This window comes from Camelus dromedarius, chromosome 20, assembly GCF_036321535.1.
Source record: "Camelus dromedarius isolate mCamDro1 chromosome 20, mCamDro1.pat, whole genome shotgun sequence".
In the NCBI taxonomy this organism is placed as follows: Eukaryota; Metazoa; Chordata; class Mammalia; order Artiodactyla; family Camelidae; genus Camelus; species Camelus dromedarius.
The window spans coordinates 13,218,361-13,246,339 of NC_087455.1; the positions used below are offsets into that span (position 1 = coordinate 13,218,361).

The 27,979-nt window shown below is 44.5% G+C and overlaps 1 protein-coding gene across 1 annotated transcript in view; it reads right to left on the reverse strand.

Moving 5' to 3' along the window:
• Positions 1-27,979, reverse strand: part of FER1L6 (fer-1 like family member 6) — a 96,843-nt gene that overhangs the window by 53,634 nt on the left and 15,230 nt on the right. Inside the window, exons 10-17 of the mRNA XM_010988770.3 lie at positions 25,414-25,766; positions 21,201-21,309; positions 20,260-20,440; positions 15,899-16,019; positions 14,253-14,353; positions 10,918-11,008; positions 7,700-7,819; positions 6,058-6,210 (exon numbers count right to left, since the gene is read on the reverse strand). Of these exons, the coding sequence (XP_010987072.3) occupies positions 6,058-6,210; positions 7,700-7,819; positions 10,918-11,008; positions 14,253-14,353; positions 15,899-16,019; positions 20,260-20,440; positions 21,201-21,309; positions 25,414-25,766 (1,229 nt within the window). The remainder of the gene's footprint in view (positions 1-6,057; positions 6,211-7,699; positions 7,820-10,917; positions 11,009-14,252; positions 14,354-15,898; positions 16,020-20,259; positions 20,441-21,200; positions 21,310-25,413; positions 25,767-27,979) is intronic.

Consider the following 27,979-nt stretch of genomic DNA (forward strand, 5'->3'; position numbering starts at 1 on the left):
TCACTAGGAAGAGGGGCTCCTTGCCGCCATCTAAGGGGTCCCAGGCCCCCGGCTTGGCTTCATTCAGGATTTCTGACAAGGCCTCCATTCTGGGAGTGGCCACCTCTCCTTTTGTTGACTCTTCTAAGTGCCCCAAGTGTTTCTTAGGATCTCCCATCAACACTTCCCCCTTTCTTCTGACCCACTTCTTTTCTGTCAAGAATCACAAAATCCTACTAAGAGAGGCTGTGGCTTGCTCTGACAATTTCCCTGACACCCGTGGAAAGCCCCAGAATCCCAAACTGCTTGGTTCTTTGCCTGCCTTCCTATCTTGCTCTGTGAGTTCCCTAAGAGGATTCTGAGCAACTCAGTTCAGCAACTACCACCAAGTGCCACTAAGGCCTGCTGCGGGAGTGGGGCCAGGAGGGCATCGCAATGACACAGACACAGTCCCCGGCCTCTCCTCCAAGAGCTCACATCCAGACAAGGAGGCCAACTTGCATTCACTTTCCCAAATGCAAAGTCAAGTGTAAGAGAGAAAATGCTAAGGGGGAAGAGAAGGAGCAGCAGGCACTTCCATCCCCTCTGTAAGACTCACATATTCCAGTGGGCTCTAATTGGCGCTCTGGAGTTGGACCAGGAGAGAAGACATCCCCGGAAGAGGGAAGTGGGTGAACAAAGATAAAGGAGCAGGAATGAGCTGTGGCGACATGGGCTGATGTTTGGTGAGTGTTTACCAGCGCTTTCAGCCAAGAAAGAGCTGGAACAGAGAGTGACACAGGCGAGGCTGCAGAATCCTGCTCAGTATGGGAAAGAGTTTAGATTTTACTCTTTAGAGGGTGGGATGCCATTATTGATCCAGCTTATAAAAAACAAGAAAGGTCATTTTGATGTTAGTAAAGACAACCAGCCTGCAACTGGTACTTTTAAAAATCATAAGACAAATAATCCTCAACGCATCGCTTCTACAATAATAATAGCTAAAATGCATTGAGCACTTGTTCAATCAAATAAATAGTTATTGAAAGCCTGAGGTTACTTCATTCTAATTAAAGCAATCTCTCTGCCATCTGTATATGGCACTAGGCCATCAGTCCACAAAGGCAGGATTTTTGTCTGTCGGTCACAGTGACATCCTCAATGCCTAAAAGAGTGCTTGGCAGTAAACACTCGGTAAATATTTGTTGAATTATTTATTTGTTTTTCTAATAATAATCATATTTTACACGTGCTGAGCACTTACACTGTCCCAGGCCCTGATCTAATGTTCCTCCCAACGCAGAGAAGTTCCTGTTACTTGCAAACTCTTAACGAGCCATAGGTTATCATCCATCTTCATGATGACTATAAAAGAAAGTCCTTTTGTTATGTGTATTTTAAAGAGGAAGAAAAGGAGGTTCAGAGAGGTTGAGACAATGGTCCAACATCACAGAGCGAGGCAGGAGTAGAGCCAGGTCTCACCCCTACTCCAGCTGGCTGCAGAGCCCAGCCTCCAAGCCAGCACTCCTCACACACTGACATGGATCAGTGCCTGTGAATTGCCTGGGCATCTGGTAAAAAATGTAGGTCTGAGGTCAGGTTTGAAATTCTGCATTTTTCCCTGTTGGTGTACAAACCGCAGTTTTAAGTGTTTGAATAGCAAGACTCTTAACTTACTATACTGCGTGGCCCCAGGCTGATAGCCTTTGCTTCTTACAGGAAAACAAAAACACAAAACATCCTTCATTTCTACTGCTATGGAAACGAGCTGTATGTGTGAATTCATGGTTAGAACCCAAAGCTCAGCTAACAGCTTGTGAAAATGTTATTCAAAGACCACTGCTGCATTCCGAAAGTTTGCAGTTTATGTATCTTTTAAAAAATACACCCCTTGAAATTGCTTGCAAGACAAGTTTTGGAATCCAAGCTGGGACTCAAGCAGCATCACTGAGCACCTTCCTGGATGCTCACAGAATCAACATCCCACGTTTAACTTCACATGCGTTTCCAGCCTGGGCTGTGTCTTCCCCTGCTGACCCCTCTTTTCCACTCTCCATTCTCCCTCATGTGCTCCTGAAGCCTAACCCACCACTTAAACTTCTTCCCTTTTGAGAGTAGCATGGTAAGGCAGGGAGGGGGGAAAAACAGAGAAAAATAATTGAAGAATGCAAACTACATCGAAAAACTATGATCACCAATGTGTAAAAACCGCATGAGACGGAATGCTGAAGTCTGAAACTCCTGCACGCCCCACACATCTCCCTCCGGGGTCCTGGCGAAATGCCAGCTGGCCTCAAAGGAAGGGAAATCTTAGCCAGTCGGGAAAAGGAGAGAAAGACGATAATTCATGGAAACGGTGTTGAAATTGGTCAGTCAGTGTTAGTGACTGAAAGATGTGTTTGCCTTGTAAGGCTTCCACCCGGTGGCAGGACCCAGAAGGGTGCCTTCAGTGACCACTTTCCGCTGCCCCCAAGGGAACATGGGATGGAAAGCCAGAGGCTGGAGAAGAAGGGACTGGACTCAAGGGTACGGAGCAGAAGACGAGACAGAGGTGGAGATGAGGCTGAGAAGGGGTGGACTCAGCCCTGAGAGGTGATGCCAGGAGAAAAGAGAGAGAAGACTGGGTGCCACCCTCTGGCTGGGCTCCAAGTGCATCCAACTCCTCCCAGAGGAAGAGTTTCCTTTCAGTAACGAATGTTCTTTTCTGAGACTGATGGAGGGGAGAAATCTGTGTTTCTGGATGGTGGACTGGGCTGAGCTCAGCAAATTCTGTTCCAGTATTTTTAGTAGCATTATGAATATATTTAAATTAGAGAGAGAGAAAGAAAGAGCACTGAACAGGGACCATGAAATCCGGGTTGCTGTTCCAGACTTACTGCTATTTAGTCATGTGACTTCGGATGGGGCAGTTTTGTTTCCCTGAGATTACTATTCCCCCAACTGGGCCCCCATAGGGACAGTATCTTCTAGAATTTGTAGATAGCTATTCCAGATGAATGAGGTTGACCAGTATGTATTGTGCCAATGAAAATTTGGCACTTGCCATCTGCTTCGGCAAGGAATGGATCATGTTGGCACTTGCCATCTAACTCTGCTTGGATTAAATCATGAGCTGCTGCAGCTGCTGACCTCCACCACTCCCTGAAAGGAGTTCAGGATGGAGATGAACAGGAAAATAACAGATAGTTAGATATTTTCAGATTTTATGAGCCCAGATTCTTGTGTCTCCTATACCTAGAAAAGCACTGAAATCATTAATGGTGACATCTGCTCCTCGTGACTAGAAGCAAGTACTTGACTGCATGTACCCCCACTTCACTGAAGTCAGATATAATACTGAGCTTTCCCCCTGCATTTCGGAGCAGTTCCTGAACACTATCTGAGATGCTGTCTCCTGGCCTATAGTCCTCATTTTGCCCCAAGTAAGACTCAACCCACACTATCAGGTTTTGTGATTGTATTTCAGTTGACAATTGTAAAAGTAAAAGATAATTCCTGACTGTGGGACTTCCTTGAGTTTTCTACTGGTGAGCAGGCATTGTGAAACTCCAAGAGGGGGCTACAGTGGCAACATTTAAATGAGCTTGAACTTGGGGTGTTTATTCAACTTGGGAGCCACTCAAAGGACCACTGTTCCATAGATTAAACTCTGATGCAGCTCTGGCCTAGAAATCTTAGAGATTTACATTCTATGCTTTGTCTCACTGCACATCCTAATTCCCAGTTAAGAAACCAGGGTGAGTGGCAGGTGTGTGAACACTTTGTCTCCCTGGTGCAGATTTTTTCAGATTTTCCAATTCAGTAAAGAGAAAGGGGCATTGAAGGAGAGGGAGGGAGGGGGAGTTAAAAGCAGGGGTGATGATCAAAATAGGAATAAAAATAATTCTGCTGAATCATCTTATCAAGATACTTCATCACGTCAGGGCTATGGAATTCCACATTTACAGAGCTATCACCCAAAGCAATCCCAACGGCAAAAGGAAAATCCAAATAAAGAAGTAAGCCAAGGCCACAGTGCAAAGGTTTGAATTCTCAGTATGTCCACTCCTTTTTTGACAGTTATTCTGTGTTCTAATTTTAAATAATGCCAGAATACATCAAAATATTTAGGAGGGAGTAATTTTAGTCTGGTTTTCTAGTATTTTTAGTACAGGGCCTTTGGAAAGGATTTGCTGGTTTTTTTTTTTTTTTTTTTTTTAACACAAGTGTTTCTTGCGACCCCAGAATTGAATGGAGGTCCATCCATGGATGGAGAAAGTTGAAGAAATAATTGTGGTAAATAACTAGGGTGACATTTTCTCTTTTCAGTTCCAGTTTTACAGGGTGGGTTTAGAAATCATTGTATACACCTGACAGAAAATAACAGAGAGCCACAAACACTTCTCTGGATGTAAAGGGGACACACAGTTCCGGAAATGCCCTCTAGACGCTGGACTCCCATTAGTTTGAATGACATTTATTGAGTGACTCCTCTGGGGGATGTACACCCTGTGTTCTCTCACCCACAGGTAATCACCTCATCTTCAACATCATCGTTTAAAGGATGAAAAATAGGAGACACAGAGATGTAAAGTAACTTGCCCCAAATCATTAAGCTCATAAATATTAGCCCTGAAATTCAGTAAGAGATAAAATGTTATTCCCCTCAAATTCATATGTCAAAGTCCCAACTCCCAGCACCTTAGAATATGACCTTATTTGAAAACAGATCATTAACAGATAGAGTTAACGGATAGGTCTGTCTGGAGTAGGATTCTTATGAAAAGGACCTCAGGGGAAAGAGACACACACAGGCAGAACTGGGAGATAACACATTTCTGCTGTTTAAGCCACTCAGTGGCACACTGTTACAACCACCCTAGTAAACGAAGACAAATTCCAGCCCAGAATCACCTTATTTCCAAACCCAAGCATGAAACCATTACCCTGTACTGCCTCTTCTGTCTACAACACTTAACAATCACATCTACAGTAAACTCCAGCCACTGGATGCACTTAAAGCCTATCTAACCTAGCTGCCACTGCAATACTTCTATCAAGGGGACAAAAAACACATTGTGGACCTGCATTTAGAGAACTATGTCCCTGTAACGGTTATCATGGGCTTGGTTCTATCTTCTAGAAACACATGCAGACACACACGCAACCCATCCATGTGGAAGCCCTACAAACACTTAAAATCTCTATCACGTGGTCAAATCTCTCTTCTCAGTTAAACATTGTTATCTCTTCAGCTATTCTTTACGTGGCATGATTTTGAGCCTTCTCACCCTCCTTCCAAATCAGTAGAAGAATAATTATGTTATAGCAAGAAATCAGAACTCAAATCAGCAGGACAGTCTACTGTGAGCTGGGGAAAGTTAATTGGTCCAATCACACACTCTTGATGTCAGCCACTGGTGAGTGTCAAGGCTTTGGACCACTCTTTCTCCATATTTGCTCATGTCTACTTCTGGGACAGAACTTTCTTTGTAGTAAAGGTAAAATACCCAGGTCTCCAAGAAAGGCTCAGATCTTGATTTAGAGACTGAATTCCTCCAGAGATTGTGATTGTGCCTATATTATAATCTTGTCTCCATGAAGGGTGTAGGGAACCAAGATGGAAAAACTTTCGTATTTTTTTTTTTTTTACAGTGTAGAGCCATCAGGAATCCTGAGCTAGCAATTCTATGAAATACAAGCCTCTCTCCTTGTAATTTTCTTTGAAATCTATTTTTTAAATATAGATGAACTCTTATGAAGTGATGCGATGGATAAATTACACAAGAGAAAGGAAGAGAGGAAATGAATAGAAAAAAGTTCATTCATCCTAGCAACCAAAGTAAAAATTGAAGTAACCTTGGGATATATTCACTAGATTTTAAAAAAAATCTTGTATGTGTCTGTTGACATAGTAATTGGAAAACTGGAAAATATTCAGCCCCAGGATGGTCTACTAAACACATCTTGAATCAAGAAGAGGCAAGATGTCCCCGTTGTCCTCAGACCTTTGAAAGTCTTGGGGTCGACTCAGGGATCTGGACACACACTAGGAATGCTGAGCCACCCAGGAAAACACAGAGATTTCCCATCTTTGAGTCAAAAATAGTGCAGACTTACTTTGAGGAAATGAGTTTTGATCTTCCCGCAGTGTTTACCCATCTGCTCCCTGATGGGAGAGAAGAGCAGGTCCCTGGAGGCGATGCGGGCATAGGCCACCTTCTTGTTGTTGCTGATCATCCAGATGAAGACGTCGGGGATGGTGTGCTGGGGCTGTGGGAGCAGAGGGGAATGGATTTGATAGGTGGTGTTAACACATGCACTTCCAGGGTTCTCCTATCCAAAACAGCCCCCCTTCTGCAAAACACAAGTTCTGTGACATGAACCACTTAGGTACTTAAACACCTATGCAATCGAGCAACTTAAGTGTGGCGTCTTTGAGAAAGTCTTAGATCATGTAAACCCCAGAAGCCAAACTGCTCACCATGCTTTGACAACATGCAAGTCAGACCTATGATTTGGCATCTTGGTGGCCTAATTTTCTCCCTCTGCTGAAAAAACATTTCTATACCTTCCCATGAATTTTTTCTTTTTCTTTTTCCATTTTTTTTTCTTTGCAATCTTGTAAAAATGATTTGGCTTCAAGCAGTGGACCTCCTAAGAGCCAGGTAACATTTCCAGAATATGAAAAAAAACAAAGACAAAAATCCATGAATGTCTTTGAATGTCTTTCCATTTGCTCTTAAAGAAGGAAAAACAATTTTACAAGAGACTTCATATCTAAAATATGATTGCTAGGTATTGTAGCTCCACTTGAGGTGGTCATTCAGGAGAAACTGTACTAAACTGCACAGAAAATTAGACTTTAAAGTTGAACTAATCAAGATAGGAATCGCAGAATTGCCTGCCAAGAGGCTCATTACGCTGAAGAGTGTCTGAGATGCACGTTTCCGAGCCAACAGAGCCAGCAAAACGAAAGGGAGGTACATTGTCATCAGCTCAGCTTTGACATCCTCAGACTGGAAGCAGATGCTCTTTTGAACCCCCTAACCCTCCAGTGCAATGGCACCCTAAGAAGGCTTCCCTCTCTTGATGTGGAAACAGAGACATCCCTATGGAGGGTCAGTCAGTCACAGACCTGGTTTGAACCTTCCGGATGCTTATTAAAATTCCTGCATTCCAAAGTGACACCTACCTCATGACTTGTTATGTGTCCAGGGAATGATTGATTTGCAACAAGAAAAACAACTTTCCAGAGCAACAGAACAATAAATCTGCACCTCTCCCTAAAACCTTCCTCCATAAAACCCTGCTATTTGACAGAAGCAAATATGAGGGCTTTTTTTGTTTGTTTGTTTAGATCATCCTAGTAGCCACCAGAAGATACTGTTTACAACTAACTTAAAAAACAGAAGCTGTTTTAATTTCTCATGACATGCATTTCAATTTTCTTATGGTTAAAAACCTATCAAACTTCCCATGCTTATTTTGACTTTCCTTGAGCCTATTAAGGAGCATGCTTTTGATTCCTGCTGAATCAGAAACTCAGGCTTCATTAAAAAAAAAAAAAAAAGATAAAGTTGTACATATTTAGCTTAATTTTAAAACCTCCTCTCTCATCCCTCAAACGAACAGTGCCTGCTCAGCTCAGCCAGGCTTAAGAGAAAATGTTCCATCACTCATCCTTTTCAGACATTCAAACCCCACTGGGAACACATTTGGTCTAATCTTCCAAATGAAGTTTGCCTTTAGAGTTGATTACCTCATCCACTAGAAAGCGGATTTTTTCCACAAAGTTTTGGGCTTCCTGGATCATTTCATCAAGAGAGAACTTTTTATTCTGCTGCTGGAGGAGCCCCTTGGCCTTCTTGGCTATCGCCTCCTAAAACAAAACAGAAGTCAGTGTAGATCTTTCTAGAAATCTGGACAACCAGCGCAGTCTGGTTGCTGGAGAGTCCTGAAGGCGCCCGTAAGCTCCACGTGGAGCCTCTCACGAGGGCTGTTTCTGGCTTGGCTACTGTGCACACTGCCCATTTAATAGAAATCTTGTAGGACTATGGAGACGGTGACATTACCTCACATTCATTTGACAGATGAGAAGCTGAGGCCTGGAGAAGCCAGAGCTTTGTCAGGGTCCTGCAGCTCTGTTAGTCAAGACCTGCATCTAGGCTTTCTGATACTAACACAACAACAACAACAACAACAACAATAATAATAAGAGCAGCTAAAATATACTGAGCTCTTACTCTGCGCAGGGCAACGTTCTAACTGCTGCATGAATCCCCAGTACTCCAAAGCGACCTTAGTGGGTAGGGACTGTCATTCCCATTTTACAGCTGAGGAAATAGAGTCACGCACCTACTGAGGGTCAGAGCTGAGTCCAGAGGCCATGTCCTTCATCCCTGCTCTCACCACCTCTTTCTGGAGGCACAGTGGATGCTTCCAGGACAAGCTGGCATCGCTGGAGAAATGCCCCAGGGAGTGGTCGGACCATCCAAAAATGTTTATCTTGATTCATTCCTTCAGCTCCCATTTATGTGTTTAGGGAAAAACCCCAAACACTTTACAGCGATTTCTTAGGCTCTGCGTGAGTGGGTCCTGCCTACTCCCTGCTTCATCGCAGAGGACTCTGCTCACTAAGCCCCAGGCACCCTGGTCCTCAGGAGGTTCTGAATGTGCCCAGCTTGGTCCCTCCTCAAGGCTGGAACACTTAAGCTTTCCTCTTGCTCAGACATTCTTCCTAGACTCTGCATGGCTGGTCTCTCCTCCTCTTTTCACTTCAATGTCACCACTATAATACATTCTCCCACATTCTCCAAATCACCATGGCCTCTTAAAATGCCCTTCACAATCATAAACTGAAATCATTTTTATTCGTCTTTTGTTATCTGTCTGTCTTCTGCCTTTTCCACTCAAATGTTAACTCTGCAAGGTCAGGGGCCTCCTCGGTCTTGTTCTTACCCTGACTTCTCAGTGCCTGGTAGAGCTCCTGGCACGTAGCAGGTGCTAAAGAAATCTTTGGGGAATGAATAAACCAGTCAATCAATAAATTCCTCAAGGACAAGCACCAAGTACTCACAGCCCTGTGTTCCCAGCACGGGGCTCAGGGCCTGGCCGACAGGAAGCCCTCTGTGCATGGTGATTGGAGGAACAGAACATGTGGCACTGTCCCAGGAGCCCAGGCCTAGGACAGGGGAGGACACGTGCTTCCTTCCCCCGAGATTGTGACAGCTGGTGAGGTGAAAGCAATATATGCAAATTACTAAAGTTTTTCAAACATCCTGGAACCAGAGAGGTCAAAGCCAGGCTTTATGGATGATACGACATTTGAGCTGAGTCTTAAAAAAAAAAGAATTCAATTCAGCAGGTGATAAGAAGAAAAAGGACAGTCCAGACAGAGGGAACAATTACATATGAAGGCACATAATCAGTGAGGGTTCAAAATCGTTGGTGCCTAGTTACGTGGGAAGGGGGAAGGGGAGAGAAGGCGGGGAGGCTAGGCTGGAGCCAGATGGTGAACAGCCCTGGATATAGTGCAGAAGGAGTTCGGACTTTATCTGATGAATGATTGAGAGACTCCCGTGACTTTTTTAATCAAGAGAGAACAAAGCAGGTCTGTGTTCTAGAGACCATTCTGGCTGTGCCATGAAGGTGGGCTGAAGGTGCAATGGCTTTGGCCAGCAAGACTAAGGAACTCAGCTGAGGCAGTGATTCTGGGGATGAAGAAATGGACAAAACGCCAGAGTCTTTGGGGTCCTGGGAATCAACCTGGCCTGGGGTCAAACTGACTGTTTAGGGTGACAGGTAAGGATTGCAAATTGATTTTTAGGCTTCTGACTAGAGCAACAAGTGAGGTTGGTGGTACCGATACAGGATGGAGAACAAGCTCTAGGTCGGAAGATGATGGGTTGAGTGGGATATGCTGAGTCGGACGTGCTACGAGACAGGCAGCTGACGCATCCACTCGGAGGCTGGAAATCCAGGCCTGGACAGGAAGTGACAGCTGGGCCGCTACAAAGATACTGAAATCTTGGGCTTGTTCAGGCCAAGGGCTGTCGGACACAGAACGGGAGCAACATGTAGAGGGTGGATATTGCAGAGACAGGGGAGGGCAGTCAGAGGTGCTAAGGAAGAAACAAAGCAGAAAGATCTTACACCTGATGGGAGTCTGCCTCCCTTGCAGGAGAGGAAGACACAGACCTTCATTTATTGTTCTGCAAAGAAGGATGAGCCAGGTGTTTAGAGACTCAGGGTTTAGCCTCCAGACTATGATGAACTAGCTGCGACTTTTCAAAAAATCATTTAATCTCTCTGTGCCCCAGTCACATCTTTAAAAATGTCCCTGGCCAGTCAAACAGTGAGTAATTTCATCATGGCCTGGTACAAGATGTCCCTTGGGGCCATGCTGGCACGGAAGCTTCAGGAGAGGCAATCAGGGTCTGACCTGGTCTGGCATCTCCCAGTCGTCACTCATTCAATAGGGACCGAGCATCTCTGAAGCGCCCAGCACTGGGCAGGGCGTCCAGGGCACAGAGAGGCGTCAGCCCTGGCTCTGTCCTCAGGGAGCCCTCACAACTTCTCACACACTCATAATGGGAGGAAACCAAGGAGAGGAAGTTTAGTTATTTCTTTTTGTCTCTCAGCCTGGGAGGCAGAAGGTCAAGTGCCTCACCTGTGACCATTCCATGGCCTTTGACGAAATACAAATGTCAAGGAAATGAACCAGGGGGAAATCCAGCAGAATAAGATGCAGGACTGGTAGGCTCCTAGCTCATTCTTGTAAACAGTCAACGAATGCTGGTTCCATTCCAACCCACCCACCTGTTTATTCCCTTCCCACTCATTCAGCCACATCACGCGGGTGTATAACCTTTAGAACCTTATCCTCATGTGGTCTGTGACCTATGCTTCCTTCATGAGGTTTATTTCTAAAGCACATGTCTCAGTTCTGTTCAAACTAGAAATAGATTTTTCACATACCAGCTCCTGCCAACAGAGCGTAAATCGTTTCTTATCTAAATTGGTTTGGTTCAACATCTTGGGCTTCTTTTCTGCTTCAGAGATAAAGGCACTAGAAGAGAAGAATAAAAAGTTTGAAACAGACTCATTGAAAATTCGTTTCTATCAATCCAGCGATTTGCAACTGCACTTTCTGCAACGCAAAGGGAAAGTTGATGAAGCCGCAGAAGCAAGGTTTGTCACTGAGGACTAAGTGACGATGCACGAGGTTTTTCTAGGAGACGAAAGGGAATGGGAAGCGATGCCCAGACCCCACACTGGTTTTGGGGACGTTTGTTTCTCCACTTTCTTTCAGTGCTTACCTACTGCGCTTACTGTCCAAGTTCATAACAGCAAACACAAGCTAATGCAGTTTCCTTTAGCTTATCAACTCAATACACACCAAAAGCTTCCTGAAAAGTTGTATATAAAGCAAATATTTTAGACTTAGAACTGGGCTATGTCTTTATATTTTTAAAATCGTACAAAGCACTGAGTAGTAACATTTTATAATGGGTTCAACAGGAAAATGGTCAAAGTTATGAATGCAACTGAAGAAGAAACAGAAATGGCCCTAAAACTTGGGGAGAGAAGAGATTGCCCTCATCAGCAATAACTTTCATGCAAATTAAAATCAATATCATTTTCATTTACTAAAAACTGGATAATATTCAAGGGGGAAATAGTCACTCTCCTTTATTATTATAGGGGAGCATTCGTTTGTATAATGTTTGAGGTTATTTGACAGCACCTGCCAACATTTAAATGTCTATGTAATTTGACTCAAAAATGACACTACAATTCTATCCATCAAAAGTAACTGAAAATTTTTGCAAAAAGACGTTTACACAGGAATGTTTATTGTAGCACTGCTCACAGCAGCAAAATAAATAGGGACAACTTAAATGTCAGGGACTAGTTAAATCCTATGTGATACACACCGTGTGACTGAACATTAGGGGTGACTATTAAGTGCTACTGGAGAAAGATGCCGGCGATGTATTGTTGAGTGACAGTGAAACTGCTGAGCACTTGTGCAACCAATGTGAAGAAATAAGAGTGTTTGTATGAATGTGTGTGTCTACGAACACACAGGGGAAAAGTCCAGGAGGGCAGACCCAACTCTTCTCTCTGGAGAGTGGGATAGGAGAGAGCGGAAAATACTTTGCATTTGTGTTCCTGTGGTTGTTGTAAGATGAGCAGGGACTACTTCTGTGATGAAAAGAGTCAATGACAAAGGAACAAAAAGAGAGTCTAAGATGTCGCATGTCCCAGCAAGGGGCCCCCCACCAGAGCTCTGCCTACTGGCAATTGGAAGCTTTGCCAGAAATTGTCTTTGGGCATACTAGTCATTGCATGTTCCTTTAATTTTTAAAAGAATTAAAAGGATTATATGAGGATAATTTTAATCCTTGAGGAGGGAGTCTTGTGGCCACACATCTGCCTTTCCCAGAGGCAGAAGGAATCCATTCCACACCCAGGATGGACCAGCCCTAGGAAACACGGTGGATCCTTCTGACTTCTAACCCCCCTCCCTTCCTTACAGGGGGAGAGATAACTTATTTCCTCCTCAGAATCGAGGTAAATAACCATGGCACATGGTTCTGTTCATTCTTCGTCTCTCAGACCCAGCCTGCTGCTGACAGCATGCAGACTCCCACCTGCATGTGGCAGTGGTCTGTCCCTTCGCGGGGGAAGCCCCAAAGTCCAGCTGCTCAGCCTCAAACAAGTGTGGGGACCACAAAGTCTCCTTGACCTCAGGTTCAAACTGCTCTCGCAAATCCCGGTTTACCAAATATAAAATGAACACCTGATCTCTGTCTGACCCTCACAAATATTTTTTCAGTTGGTTTTAATCTTGAAGAAAAAGGGGAATGATTATCACCCCAAGTCACCTCCTAATATAGAAAAAATATTGAGTTATTAATTTGCCCACAATTTCTAAAAATACGAGATCATAGAGCTTTTTAAAGATGCTTCAAGGAAATTGCAGGTGGCACTGAGCTCACAGCAAAAGTAGCACTGATATTTATTGCTTCTATAATAAAAAACAGGAAAGAAATAAAGATAGAAAGAAAAAAACTACATATTTACTGCTTTGCTTTCTTTTTTTAATGTATAAAGAAGAATATCAGAATTTAGCTACCCTTTGTCTATTCGTTTTTTCCTTTCCATCAAATGAATCGTCACTCCTTTTCCATTAATTCTATTGACAAATCCTCATTTTCACTCAAGTCTTGACCTAATTAATTTCAAGACAGTCCAAATTGCTTCCTTATAGGGGAGGCAGCCTCTAAGACGGCCCCAAAGATCCCTGCCTCCTGCTCTTCCTACAACTGTGTAATTCCCTCCCTTTTAATGTGTACAGGTCCTAGTGACTCGCTTCTAACAGAACGCATCAAGACAGATGGGCTGTCACTTCCAAGATTAGGTTCTAAGAGACCGTGACTTCCAGACATCTTCCTGGCATGTCCTCTCTGACTTTCCTCTCCTCCTCCCTCTGCTGAAGTCAGCTGCCATGCTGTGAGAGGCAGCTCGGAGAGGCCCGCATGGCAAGGAACTGGGGATGATCTCCAAACAACAACTAGCAGGGACCTGAAGTCCTGAAACCAACATCTCATGAAGAACTGAATTCTGCAAATGACCACGAGTGATCTTGGAAGCGAATCCTTCCCAGTCGAGCCCTGAGATAACTGTAGCCTTGGTCGATGCCTTGATTGCAGTCTGAGAGAGGCTCTGAGCAAAGGACCCAGCTAAGCCACACCTGGACTCATGACCCAAGAAACTGTGAAGTAATAAATATTGTGTAAGCCACTAAATTTGAGGGTTATTTGTTACGCGGTAATAGGTAACTAATACACTCTATTTTATAAAAATCTTTTACTGTGTTGTCTACCTCCTAGAACAAGAGTCATTAATTGGTGCTTATTAATATGTTATATAAAAATTCTATTACATAGCATTGGAGTTAACTTATCCATCTAATTGCCAAATAGTTGTTGAGCATCTACCAAATGCAAAGAACCATGCTTTGCATTAACACTACTAACATTCTTGTTTCATAAAGAGCCTCTTCAGTAAGTCTTTCTTCTCTTCTCTTTTCCTTTTTCCCCCCTTTGCTTTATGTTTTAGTTGTTTAAGTCTCAGGAAGCAGTAGTGAGCCCACAATGCCAGCTAAATTACTGAACAAAATACAGATGGATAGAACACTATAAAATGCCCATCTGAACACATGTAAAATCAACTCTTTTCTACAGTGATTAAGAGCTGATTCCATATAAGCTCAGCTCCCCGGACGCCAGCTGCCTCTCCAGTACCTGCTTCGGCTGATAAAGTCACTGAGCACCACCTTCATCTTCTCTTCTGGTGTTTCCTCTGAAATCTTAATCAGTTCTTTCACTTCTTCTATACCTTCTTCCTGAAAGCAAACCACAGAGATGGAGGGATGAGTGGTGGGTATAGGTTTCCCTCGTCACTGTAAGTATAGGCAGCACCGTGCAGTGGTTAACGATTTAGACTTGGGAGGCAGACTGCCTGTGTTCAAATCCAGGCTGTATCCGGTGGCCTAAGTCCCTCTGCCCAGTTTCCTCGTCTATAAAACTGGATAACCATGGTACCCATCCACAGCCCCACGGGGAGGTGTGAGCTTCTTCAAACAGTGCATGGCATGCAGTAAACCTTCAATCAGCTAGCCAGGATATGCCAAGCACGACAGGGACCTTGGCACTGAGAAAGGAATTAGAAACAAGTGCTCAAGGCTACCATGGCCTCTAGGGGAAAAAATTCTGATTTGCTTTCAAAGCCTTTTTGAAATAAACTATTTTGTCAGAAGGAGAAGGAGGACTGGCCATACAAAGCAAGTCTATGGCCTCCACATAGCCTGACACCAAACCAGGCCTCATGACCACTTCCAGACTCTACCATCATGATGCCTGGAATCCTCCCGGCCAGAGGCCATACCTTGTTTTGCACAATTAGAGACAGGACTAGAAAGCAGGTGGGACAGAGAAATCCGCGCTTTCCTTAATGTGGGTTTTCATGGAATGAGAGGGCTCAGACAAGGGTCCCCGGTGAGGCACAGTGGGACAGAGCAGGCAGGGGACACTGCCCATGAGATGTGTGCGGTGGAAGGAGAAATGTGAGAGCAAAAGAAAGGAATCACAAAGGGAAGGAGCCAGACACCAAAGAAGCAGAGTTCTCAGGTTTTCCTTCCTCCCTGGGGGTTGGCTGGGACAACCTAGCATTTCTTGCATCCTGGCGCTATTTGAAATACTTTCAGACGTTCAATTCTTCAAATAATTCTGAAGGAAAGGGACAGGGTATGATGGGAGAGGGTAAGAGGGAGGGAGTCAGAAGGCGTCTCTGAGGAAGTGCCTGAAACTGAGCCATGGAGGCTGAGTGGGTTACACCGGAAAAGCTTGAAGGGAAGAGCAGCCCAGACAGAGGGAACAGTGTGGAAGTGGCTACAAGGCAGAAAGGAACTCAGTTTCTCTGAGAAACTGGGAAGGAGACCAGTGTGCTTGGAATAAAGAAGGGAGGAAGAGCTCGTGAGAGATAGGACTGGAGAGATGGCAGGGCTTGAACTTAGAGGGGATTGTCCACCATGTTAAGGACTTAGGATTTTATATTAGCTGAAGCCAAGATCTGTCAATTTTGTGATAATGCTGTCAATCCCCTACCCTTGGGAGACTAGGAAAATGGCCTGGCCCTAGGTCCCATGGCAGTTAGAAGCAGAGTGGGGATTTGAATTTGGATAGTTTGATTTAAAGTCTAGGGATTTTGCAAAATGTATTCTCATTTCCCTGGGTCCACATGGTGGGAGCCTTGTGTCCTCCATATGCAGCAGCCTCAATTCATTTGTATTTAAACTGAGGTCAAGACCCTCTACTGGGTGGATAAAAAAAAATCCCTTTTGCCTCCAGATTCCCAATACTCGAATCCATCACCCGTCAGAGTCACCTACCAGGAGGTCCGCCATTTTTTCCAGCATGTTGGACCAGTACAGCCTAAATGTCTGGTCTCCCCAAGAACTGATGAAGTAGACACAGGGCTTCTTGGCCTCAAATGGCAAATAGTTATAATTCCTGTGAAAACACATTGGGTCCGGAAGTTAGTTGGCAATCAGTGTTTTTCAGGCAACTCACGTCACACGTTCACGTTTCCTGTGTTCTGAGTGTGTCGGGGGAAGGGTGGTGATAAAATGATCCAACTGTTAATTCTGCCCTTAACCTTTACTTGGGGACCCATGAGCAGCAAGCAGTGAACAGTGACATGGCTGCAACGCAGAGGCAGTAACATCTACCACCGTCTGACCCAGGGCAGAGCTTAGAAATGATCACCAGAGGGCAGGATTTTTCAGGGAAGCCTTCTTCAAGGAGAATTCTCTTTCCAATTGAAAGAAAGGAGAAAGCCTAACATTTTTTTCCCTTTAATGTCTATATATTGGGCTCTATGGAAGGGTCAACTGAGGTAACAGATGTGAATGTATTTTGTAAACTAAAATTTTTGAGAAATGTGAGAGGGTGATAATATTAATGATGATGAAGGCATGTACTTCAGATTAAACTTCAGCATGCCACACTTGACATCCACCCATCCATCCATCCATCCATCCATCCAATATTTATTGTTGCCCAGCTTTGGTGCTACTAAGGTAGGGACTAAGGGATGGCAAAGTAGCTGGAAGGAGAGACGTGGAGCCAAAGAGAACGTTTGAGAGTAACAGCTGGGTATGCTTAAATGATGATGCAAAAAAGACAGTTAATAGGATGAGACTGAAGACAGAAAAGAAGGACCTACTTGGTAGAATTTGGTTTCCAAGGAGGAAAGGGATGGGTGTGGCAGGAGTAAGGTGGGAGAGGTGCAGGAAAAAGTTGGCGGTCCCTGCCTAGTGACACCTATATTCTTAACTAGGTTTGCCCCCAGCCCCTTACAATTTTCCCACAAACACCTGGGTCTGTGTGAAGAGACACATGGAAGGCAGGCCAGAGCACCTTTCTTGGCGTGGGCGTGGTGGGACCGGCGGCCCTGATAAACGTGGACAGTGTTTGGAGTCACACGCTTACAGAGGTTGGGGGGGTGAGGGGAGAGAGAGGGCTTTATTTCCGCTTCAAAAAGCTACTGAGAACTTCAGCCTGAAAGAGTACACAGCTGTTCTTTTTTAGCATTCCAACCCAAATTTCTTCTAGAGGCCATAAAATTAGCAAAGGTGCCCCATGGTTTGTTCTGCAGAAAATAAACCAGCAGGCGTCCATTTTCAGAAGAGAAGCCAAATAAATTCTTAGCAGAAACTGAGGTTATTATTACAGCAGGAGAACACAATGAAAATAAAATATAAAGAAAGTTAGAAACTGCTCTTTCCTTTATCTTTTTTAAAATGATAATCCTGCAACTAAATAAATTCCCACTCCATGTTTTACTTTGCTCCAAGGTTTCTTTGGTTTGGATTATTTGTGCTAATGATGTTCAAGGCCTCTGTCTCTTTGGTTCCCAAGGTCCCCAGGTCTTACTGCGTCTGCTTGGTCCGGGATGCTGTGGTTTCTCAGGCAAATGACAGTGCAGGTGGAAGACAGCAGATGGGAGGGCACCATGTTGCCAGTGGAAAGAGAAGCCTGCCAGTTTGAATGGCTGCCCTGATGCACGACCAACCTTGTGACTTTGGGCAAAGGTCAGCCTGGAACCCTGAGAATCAAATGATAACCCAACTTTGGGTGTGTTGTGCTCCAGCCTCATCCTTGAGTTCCAGCCCAATACGTAAATCATATGTGAATGCACGTGCCTTGTAAAAGGGGAAAACCCAGAACAAACACAAGGTGATGCTTTAAGGGTCATGTTAAACCACCCCTTACAGGGTGATATTTCAGTGGAGGAAACAGACAAATTGAGTGTGTGTGTGTGTACGTGTGTGTGCGCACATACACATGTGTGTGGACACTGTGTGCATCTGTGTGTGTGTGTGCACACATGTGTACAGGGCTCTATTATAAAACCTTCCAATACAGCTGCTGCCACCCTGGCTTGCCACTATGTGGGCAGAGCCTCAGTATAGCGGCAGAAATACATAGAAAGTTCTCAAAACACCAGTATGAATTATTTTGGTCTCTTTGAGCCAGCCTGTTGGTACTGACATGAGGTCTATCCAAGGATTCCTTAAGATCTCTCATCTCCTACCAAACCCTTCCCATACACCATCCCCTGACAGCCCCACCAAGAGTCAAAAATGGGCTGGCCCAACAAGGTGGGGGATGTTCATACAGTCTGGTCCCAGGGAAAGGACACAGAGTGCCACTGAGTAGTCTCAGAAAAACCTCCCGGAGCTGCAGATCCTGTTAGAGGATCCACCCATTGATGTCCTCAGTTTTGAGAATGGACAGAGAAGCCATTAAAGGACTGGGAAGTTTGGGGTCCTTTTCAGTTTGTGTGGAAGGAAGACCACTGACCAAGCATGGGTGCCAGGGAGCCAGAAAGAAGTCCCCAAAGAAGGTGGTCCATGGGAGAGAGAAGACAGAAAATGTAGGGCATACTCAAAAATGAGAGGACAGGCAGTGATTATTTTCACTTACTCTTTCCTACTTTGTCCCAAACAGTCGCTTTCCATCCCTTATGCTCATTCTCGTCCTTTAGAATGTCATCTTTTCTGTGACCTTTCTTAACTCTTCACCTCCTCCCATGCCTTCTCCATGGTACCCTGTGCCCAACCCAGTTACAGCAATGCCTCACCTCATTCAGAAACTGTTATGAGCATCTACTATGTGCCAGCACAGAGATGAGCAGATATAAAGGTGAATAAGGTAGGGTCCTTTGCCCTCACAGTGCTCACAGTCTAGTAAGGAGACGGAAAAGTGCAAAAACAACTTAATGCAGTGTGATTAGTGTTCGATGCAGGTGAGTTCAGAAATCAGACTTGGGGTTCAGAGAAGGTAACTTGAACTCAGTCTTGAAAGGTAATGGGAGCTAGCAGTTCTGCGGAGGGAGAAGGAAGAGCAAAGGCCAGAAGCAGCAAGCAACAGGGTCCATTTGGAAAACGACCAGAGATTACGGTAGAAAAGTAGACGGAGGTTGAATCAACAAGCTGTGGCCTCTGAAATTAATCCTGAAAGCCACAGGCAGCCAATGGATAATGTCAATCAGGAGAGTAACCAGTTCAGATACAGTGTGAATTTCTTGAAGCAGATCCAAGCCAGGCAAGAGGTGTTTAAAATAACTTGGGCCAAAGATGTCAATCGGCCAGATGAAAGAAATAGCAATAGTGAACACAACGTACCAGACTTCATCAGTGATTGAATGTGATGGAAAGGAAAAGAGAACAGTTGACAACTTTCTGATTTATGACGTGAAGGACACAGAATGGGAGGACCAGTCTATGAGATGGGAGAGGAACAAAATTGTCTGTGAAGAAAATGAGTCTGGTGAATAATTTGGGGACACCCAAGTGGAGATGTATGGAGCTGCTGCTCAGGAAAGAGCTGCCTGGGGAAATAGTTGTGAAAGTCCTTATTATCCTAACAGTGATTAGTAAGCCATGGGTTTGTGCCCAGAGAAAGTGGCCAGATCAAGAAAAGCAAAGACTGAAGAGAACTAGTGATGTGGATCCAATCCCCTCACGTGTAACTGGGGACAGCAATGTTCTCTTATGAGAATCCAGTGAGATCGTACTTTTGACTCATAGCATAAAGCTCAGGACACAGAAGACTCTCACTCCGTGTGGCTTTCCCTTCTCATAAACCACATGGTTGGTGCTTGACATTACTTTCTTAAGACAGAGTTCCAGAATTTTACTTCTCTTTGCATGTTGAAAATTTTACATGGATTAAAGATCAGTGAGGGTGCAGGGAGGTGCCCCAGTTGTTTTCTGAAATCATCTTTTCTGGTGGCTGATAATTGTTTTTTGAATTCTTGAGTTTGACGGTGGCAAAAATAAGATTAGAAATGATGTGTTTAATCATTCCACCAAGTTGAATTTACATTCTATTCAGGTGAATACAATAACTGTTAATAGAGTTTGGATTGAAATTTTAAATTCTGACCTTCTTACCTTGTTATGCTCCAAAGTTACTGAATAAAGGGAGCTGCATGATCATAATAACCATCACCACTGCTCTGCACTTAATGAATTACCTGGAGGTGTCATTTGGAAGCTGTCAACATGTTACTGAGAATTCAGGAGAGTGGTGCTTACCAGATTGCCCCTGTGTGCACCTTGCTCCCACAGCTAGGTTAAAAAATGTTTCTAGTTTTTGGGTAGAACTGAATCAAACAGTCCCAGAAACTGGTCAAGCTTCCACTGCAGAAACCTTGGCTACTCTGGCCGGCTGTGTCGCCTACCTGTTCCCTTCCGTCACGAGTGGCTTCTCTGGGTGGGTGGTGGAGACCATGGGTATGGCCACCTCGTGGGCTGCACCCCCTTCTTCATGCAGCAGCGGAAGGACATCTTCTTCAGCTAGGTCAGCTGACTTCTTCCTACTCCCATGATGCGACCCTCCATCAATCAAGTTCCCAAAATTACCTGTAGAGGCAGGAGCAAGATGAAAAGGGCCAGGAGTCAACAGGCAGAATCGTGCTGCTTGAGGAGGGACCCAAGAGCACATCTTCCCAGGGCAGGGAAATAAGCTCTGAGTACAAAGGTAGAGTGATGGTCAGACCAAAGAAATAAGATTAACAATGATACTAAGCCATCATCTACATCCATCTTAGGTTCTTTTTGTAAAAACTACTTAAGTTACAAATTAACCGGATTCCATCTCCATTTCCTTCTGCTCCACTGATGGAGAGCTTTCCACATGTAAGTCAAGACCTTCTCTGGAGGAACACTGCTTTTTGGAATGGTTTTCCCAGATGTATACCAGTCTAGGAAAATTGCTAGGAGTTATCATAACAGCACCTACCATATGCACGGCACGTTGCGTGCATTAACTCGTCAAACACTTGCAACAGCTCTGTGAGGGGTTATCATTATTTCCATTTTACATATGAAGAAACTGAGACCCAGAGCAATTAAGTCAGCCTAGGATAATGGAACCAGGATTAGTAATCCAAGTCTGTGTGAATCCTAACTATACTTCTTAATTCTTTTGTTAAGTATGAAAATAAATCTATCCCTTACATACTGACACTAGAGTGGACAAGGAATGAATGAATATCATTTCTTCTGGAGATGCAACCCTCCAGCAGAGTGTTACCATCTGCATGTAAGACTAATTCATTTATTTAAGAAATAGATACAAAGTCCATGCCATGAGCCAGGCACTGCGCTTGTCTGTACTTACCAATAGAAACTTCAAAGCTAATGGGTTTATCTCCAATTCTCCGGTCAATCATGGTAGCTTCAAAAAATGCTCCAAAAAGTAAAAATTCCTCATATTTTTCTGGTACAATCTATAGAAAGAAAAATATATATTTGATCTGCCTAGCTTCCATTTTTTATCAGTAGGAAGCTGAACTAGTGATGCCAACCTGGTCCAGGGTAATTTATGGAAACCTGAGTCTCAATGTCAGCCTGAAATGACACATCGTTTCTCCTCTAAACAGACCGGCAGGAACTAGAACCTACAAATTGCAAATGGGAATTCAGCCATTGATCTAAAATGATGTGGTCTCAACCTTCTGAGCTTCTACCTTACAATCAAATCTCCTTTTATTTTAAAGGTAAGCCTGGTGCATGTATCTTTCTAAGAGGCTGATGGTTCAAGGAGCCTGTACAGCCAGGACATGATGTGACATGGCACCACATTTGTGAGCAAAGAGGCGAAATGAGCCAGAGTCACACAGTGTCTGCTTTCTAGTCTTACCCTTGGATTTATTCAACTGAGCAGAAAAAGCAGTTAGGTTCATCTAAGGAAACGGAGCCATTGTGGCTTCTGAAGTTAATAGTCCCCCCTTCAATCAAGAGCCCTGAACTCTGTCCCTCGGAAGCCAGCGGGTCTCCAAAAAGTGACCCGTCCTTCACTCAGGAGCCTCCTGTGCTGTCGGCATCAGCAGGAAGTTTCTATTGACCAGACAACGTGGGACAGGGTGGGGGCACAGTGCTGGCTTAGTCACAGAGCACACACTGCTCCCACTTGCTGCCAGTATGTCCCCTGGCTCCAAGCCAGCCTCTTATCACGCCTTCCTGGGGCCAAGTTTACCCTCTGGGAGGAGGTGAAAAACTACTCAGAGACCTGGAGGCAATGGAGGCCACTCAGCCTGGAAGGAGGACACCACGTTCTTCAAATCCCAACACTGCTAACTCCTAGCTGCTGGCTTTGGACAAGCCACGTCCACTAGCTGGGCGTCATTCTCCTTGTCTGTAATAGCACCTACATGGAGGGGGGTGGAAATGAGGTCATCCATGCGGAACACCTAGTGTCAAGCCTACTCATATCAATGCCACAAGTGGTAGTCATGGTAAGTATTTCAACAGATTATAATTCGTGTCTTATTCCCACCCATCCTTCAAGGTCCAGCCCAAATGGCTCTTCTTCTGGAAGCATCCCTTGACTCCCTGAGCTAGGAAAATGATGACAGTAATGTTTACAGAACTCTTATTATGTGTTGGATGTGGCATTAAGAATTTAACCTACGTTATCTCATGCAATTCTCCTAGCTACCCTTGGAGAAAGATCTTTTTACTACACCCATTTAAAGACAAAGACACTGCAGTTCCATGAAAGATTGGTACCTGTCCAAAGTTACTGGACACGACTAATATTTATTGAGTGCTTACTATGTGCTGGACTCTGTTCTAATAAGCACTTTGCTGTGTTAATTCATTAAATCCTTACTATGAGCCTGGGAAGTAAAGGTTATGTTTGGAAATAGACATGCGGAGCTTAAGTCACTTGCCCAAAGATTCAAAGAGAGGGAATATTTGTCCAGAGGCTGGGCAGTAACCACTGCACCACACTGTCACATCTTCAACCCAGCTGTCTTACTTGGGAGGCCAACATCTTAATCATTCCACTGCACTCGCTCCAGGAAATCACAGCACTTTATCTGTACCTACTTTTTGTATTTATCACTTTCAACTTGCTGTACACTTAACTTTGTATGTCTTATCTCCCCTTCTATTCCATAAACTTCATGGAGTTAAGATTCTATTTTTATTCTCACCAATGTTGAGGATTTAAAAATGAACACAGAGTTTGACATTAGGCAGATAAGCTTTGATGGTGGCGACGAGGCTGAGTTTTAAAAGCTGACATCACGGGATCTCCTGTGTTCAGATATGTAATGAGAGCCTGGCTGCAGTAAGGGAGGTTAGAGCTGGAGGACCCTGGAGAGCTTTAAAAAAGAAGGAGGTGGGGGGAGGAGGGGGAGGAGGGGAGGGGGAGAGGGAGAAGAAAATGCTGCAAGAAAGGATATCTCCAAGTTGGTAAGGGTGAGCTCTGAGCTGTTGAGGCTCTGGGGAAGGTAGAAACCCAGTGAGGTAGTTTCAAAATACATCCACAAATTCTTGGAAAAGCCCCCCATCAAAAGGTGATGCCTAATTCCCCTCCTTTTCATTGTGGGCTGGACTTGTGGCTCATTTCCAGTAATTCGAATATGGCATAAAAGTCAGTGTGTGACTTCCATGGATTTGGTCATAAAAGACATTGCAGTTTCTACCCTGCTCTCTCCTGGATCACCCACTCTGGGGGAAGCCAGCCAGCTTCCATGAGGACACTCAAGCAGCCCATGGAAGGGCCCATGGAGTGAAGAACTGAGGCCTCCTGCCAACAACCATGTGAGTGCACCATCTTGGAAGTCGATCCTACAGCTCCAGTCAAGCCTTCAGATGACTCCAGCCGTTACCAACATGTTAATTAGAACCTCATGAGAGATTCTGAGCCAGAACCACCAAGCTGAGATAGTCCTAAATTCCTCAGCCACAGAGAAAACAAATGTTTATTGTTTAAAGCTGCTAAATTTTGAGGTAGTCTGTTATACAGCAATAGATAACTAATAATCCAGCAAGAAACTACCGTAAGCGAAAAGCCAAGATTAAGAGAAGATGGAGAAAAAATAAGGGTTTGACTGATACCTGAATTTTCCCCCCTTCCACCACCTCCTACACAATAGCCAAGATGGTCCCCAGGCCTTATAGAAAACATATACTCTGCCCCACGTAAGTTCCCAGTCACCCTTGCTTTCTGCTAGAGTTCACTTTTGCAGATGGCCTCAGCAAAATATCTTGAGGATATTGACTTGGGTTAAGGCAATCTTCTAGCCCCATTCCACCGGGCAATCTCTGTTTAGAAAAGGATGGCTGGTCTCCGCAGGGACAGATAGGGGGCGCTATCAGGCTAGGTGGCTACTAAGCTACCCACAATTTCCAGCAGAGTCCAAAAGAAGTCAAGTAGGGTGGAGAGCTCTGAGCAGCTGCCCACTGGTGGTGGGAGGAGCAAACCACAGAAATGCCAGTAACAATGGCAACAACAAATACATTGCCTGCTTCCCACGGACGTGCTCAGAATTCCACTGACCGTGTGACCGCCACTCCCACATTCACCCCCAGGAGGTGCCGATGACAAAGGGACTATTTCCACCCCACTTTGTGGACAAGTAAACTGAAACACCAGAGGTGTCAGTACCAGCGCCATGAATAGGACCAATCCCCAAGATTTCCAAACTTGTGCCATAAGCTCTCCCTGACACTGTTTCTTAGGATTTATTAGATCTCAGCAGTAAAAATAAGTGGCTCTCCAAGGTGACCTGCACACAAAATCCTTCGGTCTGTCTAGTCTGTACTAGGAACGGACAGCTCTGGGAGATGGGTCATTACCTCCCTTAACCGTCTGAAATGATTATCTGGTTGACCTGAGAAACACACTCCCAGAGGCAGATTCATCCAGGCTAAAATCCACCCACCTGTGCTACCAACAAGACATAAAGTTCCTTCATTTGCAGCTACAAAGTACTATCGCTGAACAAAGCAGGAGAGGATATTCATGATTTGTATCCTTCTCGGAGCCCCAGACCTCCCTCCCATAACACAGACCCGGGCTGCAAAAATGCTGCTGGGATTTACATTGAGTCACAAACAAAGATAAGCGCTCCCTCCAGCTGGTTTCCCCGCAGGCGTGGGGAGGGGAGTAGGTGTGTCCATTTCTTGGATCCCAGCTTGTCACCCTCTCTTCCTCCTCTTCATCCCTCATCCCACATTAGCTCGCATTCAGAGCATAAGCTAAGCTGACAAAGCTAAACACAATTAGGCCACAGATATAGTTCAGTCCATCACCCCACCACCCACTCCCACCAGCTCCCCTGGAACAGTTTTATTTCTCTTTAACTTTGGTTTCCATGGGAATCCGTGTCTGAGGGGACGTGGAAGGAATTTATCATGAGCAGATGGCTATGATGTGCACAGGGAGAGACAGAGGACCAGCCCCGGAAATCAGGGCTGAAGCAACACACATTTTGCAGGGCGAGTGAGACCAGTGCGGGTCTTTGGGGGCCCGTGGCAGGTGCTGTCTGGGCTCCGGGCTCAGCTCACAGGTGCGGTGGAGCAGTGCTCAGACCTACCTCTGGGGGCGCATCGAAAGACTCCACCTCGACCTCTGTTGAGTTGGTTTTGTCCGAAGCCTGCTGGTGTTTCCCATCATCAGTTTTGTCACCCTTGTCTTTACTTGCGCCTTTGGAAGGTTTGGAGTCCTTGTCCTTTGAAGACAACTTGAGCTCCTTGAATGTCTTGGAGAATTTAGACTCTTGCGCCCCTCCAGAGAGGATTTCCACAGCAATTTCTACCAAGATTCTGCCCCTGAATGACACGCCTTCTCCGAAGCCTTCGTTCAATTCCTGGTAGTCATCCATCAGACTTTGGTTTCTGGGAGACCCATACAGGTTAATCCAGGCAGGTCCAAATGTGGGTAGAAAGCCTGGAAAGAGCCCAAATTTTAGTTATCTGGTTATGCTTTCAAGTTGGTTATTTTCTGCTTTGTGAAAAAGCTGTGCACACTCATTTAGAAGAATGAAATATATAGAAAAGACAAGAGAAAATATTTACAGGATATCCCATCACCAAAAGATAACCCTAACTGCCATTTTGCTATATTCCTTTCTAGTCCTTCTTCCACGTGTATGTTTACACTTGTCCACAATTGTTTTAATACTATGAATGCTGACATGTATCCTTGTCTCTTCATTCATTCATCAAATGTTTATTGAATCCTCACCAATGCCAGGTGTCATGCTGGACCCTAAATAGAGCCCAGTGGAGAATAAAGCAGGTACAAACATTAGACAAATAAGTATTTACATTACACATGCTAGGAAGGAGCTATATCTTGTCCTGCAAGGACTGAAAACAGGCTGATGGGGGTGTGGACAGAGTTAGGCAGAGAGAGAGGAGACGGAGTTCTTGGCAGAGGGAACAGCATGTGGCAGTCGGAAAGGAGCTTAGGGACAGAAGGAATTGGAAGAGAAAGGCAGTGAGGCTGGAGTCCACAGAGTAAGCTGGGTGAGAAGAGTTTGGGAAGGTGAGTGGGTCTTGGGAGCCTTGATAAGGAGTTTGGTCTTTATCCTAGGTTTAAGCAAAGATGTGACCTAATCAGATGCTTGTTTTTAAGATCATTCTGGCTGCTATGTGATGGGTTTTAAGAATGCCTGTGAGCAAACTGGGTCAAGGACCACTTCACCTTCAAAACTGAAGACATGGGTGGCTTGGACCAGGGTGATGGCAGCAGAGATTGAGAAGTAAACATTCTGAGATATGTTCTAAACCTAGAACTAAAAAGACCTGGTGATCTTAACTTACTATTAGCTTAAGTGTTTTCCTTTCTTAATATACAACATCTGGGAAAACATACAGTGTCCATGCAAACATCTCTTTGGCAACAGAATGTTCCATTTTGACAGGCAGTACGGCCTGGCAGTCCCAAAGCTTAACTGTCTGGGTTCAAATCTCAACTCTCAGCTCTGCCATTTTTGAGCCGTGTAACCTTGGGCAGGTTTTTAAACTTCCCTCTGCCTCAGTCTCCTCATCTGTAAAATGGAGACACTATGAGTACCTATCTCACCTATCAGGATTAAAAGACATAATATCTATTAAGTGCTTCACACAAGCCTTTAGGAAGTGCTCAAGAATATCAGCCATTACTCTTGAGAAGTATATGTATCATAATTTGCTTAACAATTCCCCCACTGGGGACAAGGAAAAGCTTCCATATGTCTTACTGTTATCAATAGTTTTATGCCAAAACGTTTCTTCCTTTCACCTCCCTGAACACCATCAAGATGTTTCTGAAAAATTGAGAATAAAACCTGTCTGTGTCTAGCTGAGAAATCCAGTAGGTGGGCAGAGTGTGCTTTCTGCATAAAGCAATCCTATGACAAACCTTTCTACAAACATGAAGAGTTTAACAGTAGATAATTATTGAGGTCTTTCTATGGTGTAACTCTGTGCAGGGCACAAAAAAAAATGTGTAAATTTTGTTCTCTGCTTAAGCCAAGCCTGCAGTATAATGTGTATGTGTGTATACACACACACACACAAACTCACACACAAAAATTCCAAATATATACACTAATGAATGTATATTTGCAAAACTCTTTAATGCCAATTTTTAGTGCAGAGAAAGATTGCCTTGGGATTTATAGGAAGGAAAGTATGTTGGGATATTTAGAGAATTATCACTTATTCATTTAGATTTTGCAAATAAAGAGTTTTATCCTGGGTTGAAGCTCTTTTGATCGACTCAGAAGATTAGCTGGGACCCTTTTGTTCCTCCCTGGCTCTCTGAGAACACTGTCAGCAGCATCTCCCTGCATCAGGGAGTTGGGGGCACAAAATTTTTTGGACCAGTTAAACATGTAAAAACTGTTCTTAGCTTATGGCTCATACAAAAATACGTGGTAGTCCAGATGTGACCCATGGACCATTTTGCCAACCTCTTATCTAATCTAAATTCTTCATTTTTCAGTTAAGAAATCTAAGGCCCAAGAGTGACTTCCTTGAGGACACACAGCAATATTCCTGGAAGACCTGGGATGGGGACCAAGCCTCCTGGTTCCCAGAGCTCAGCTCTGTCTGCTGCCCTGAACCAACCCAAGCCACAGAGCACACAGAAGGTGGAAGGTGCCTAACACACTG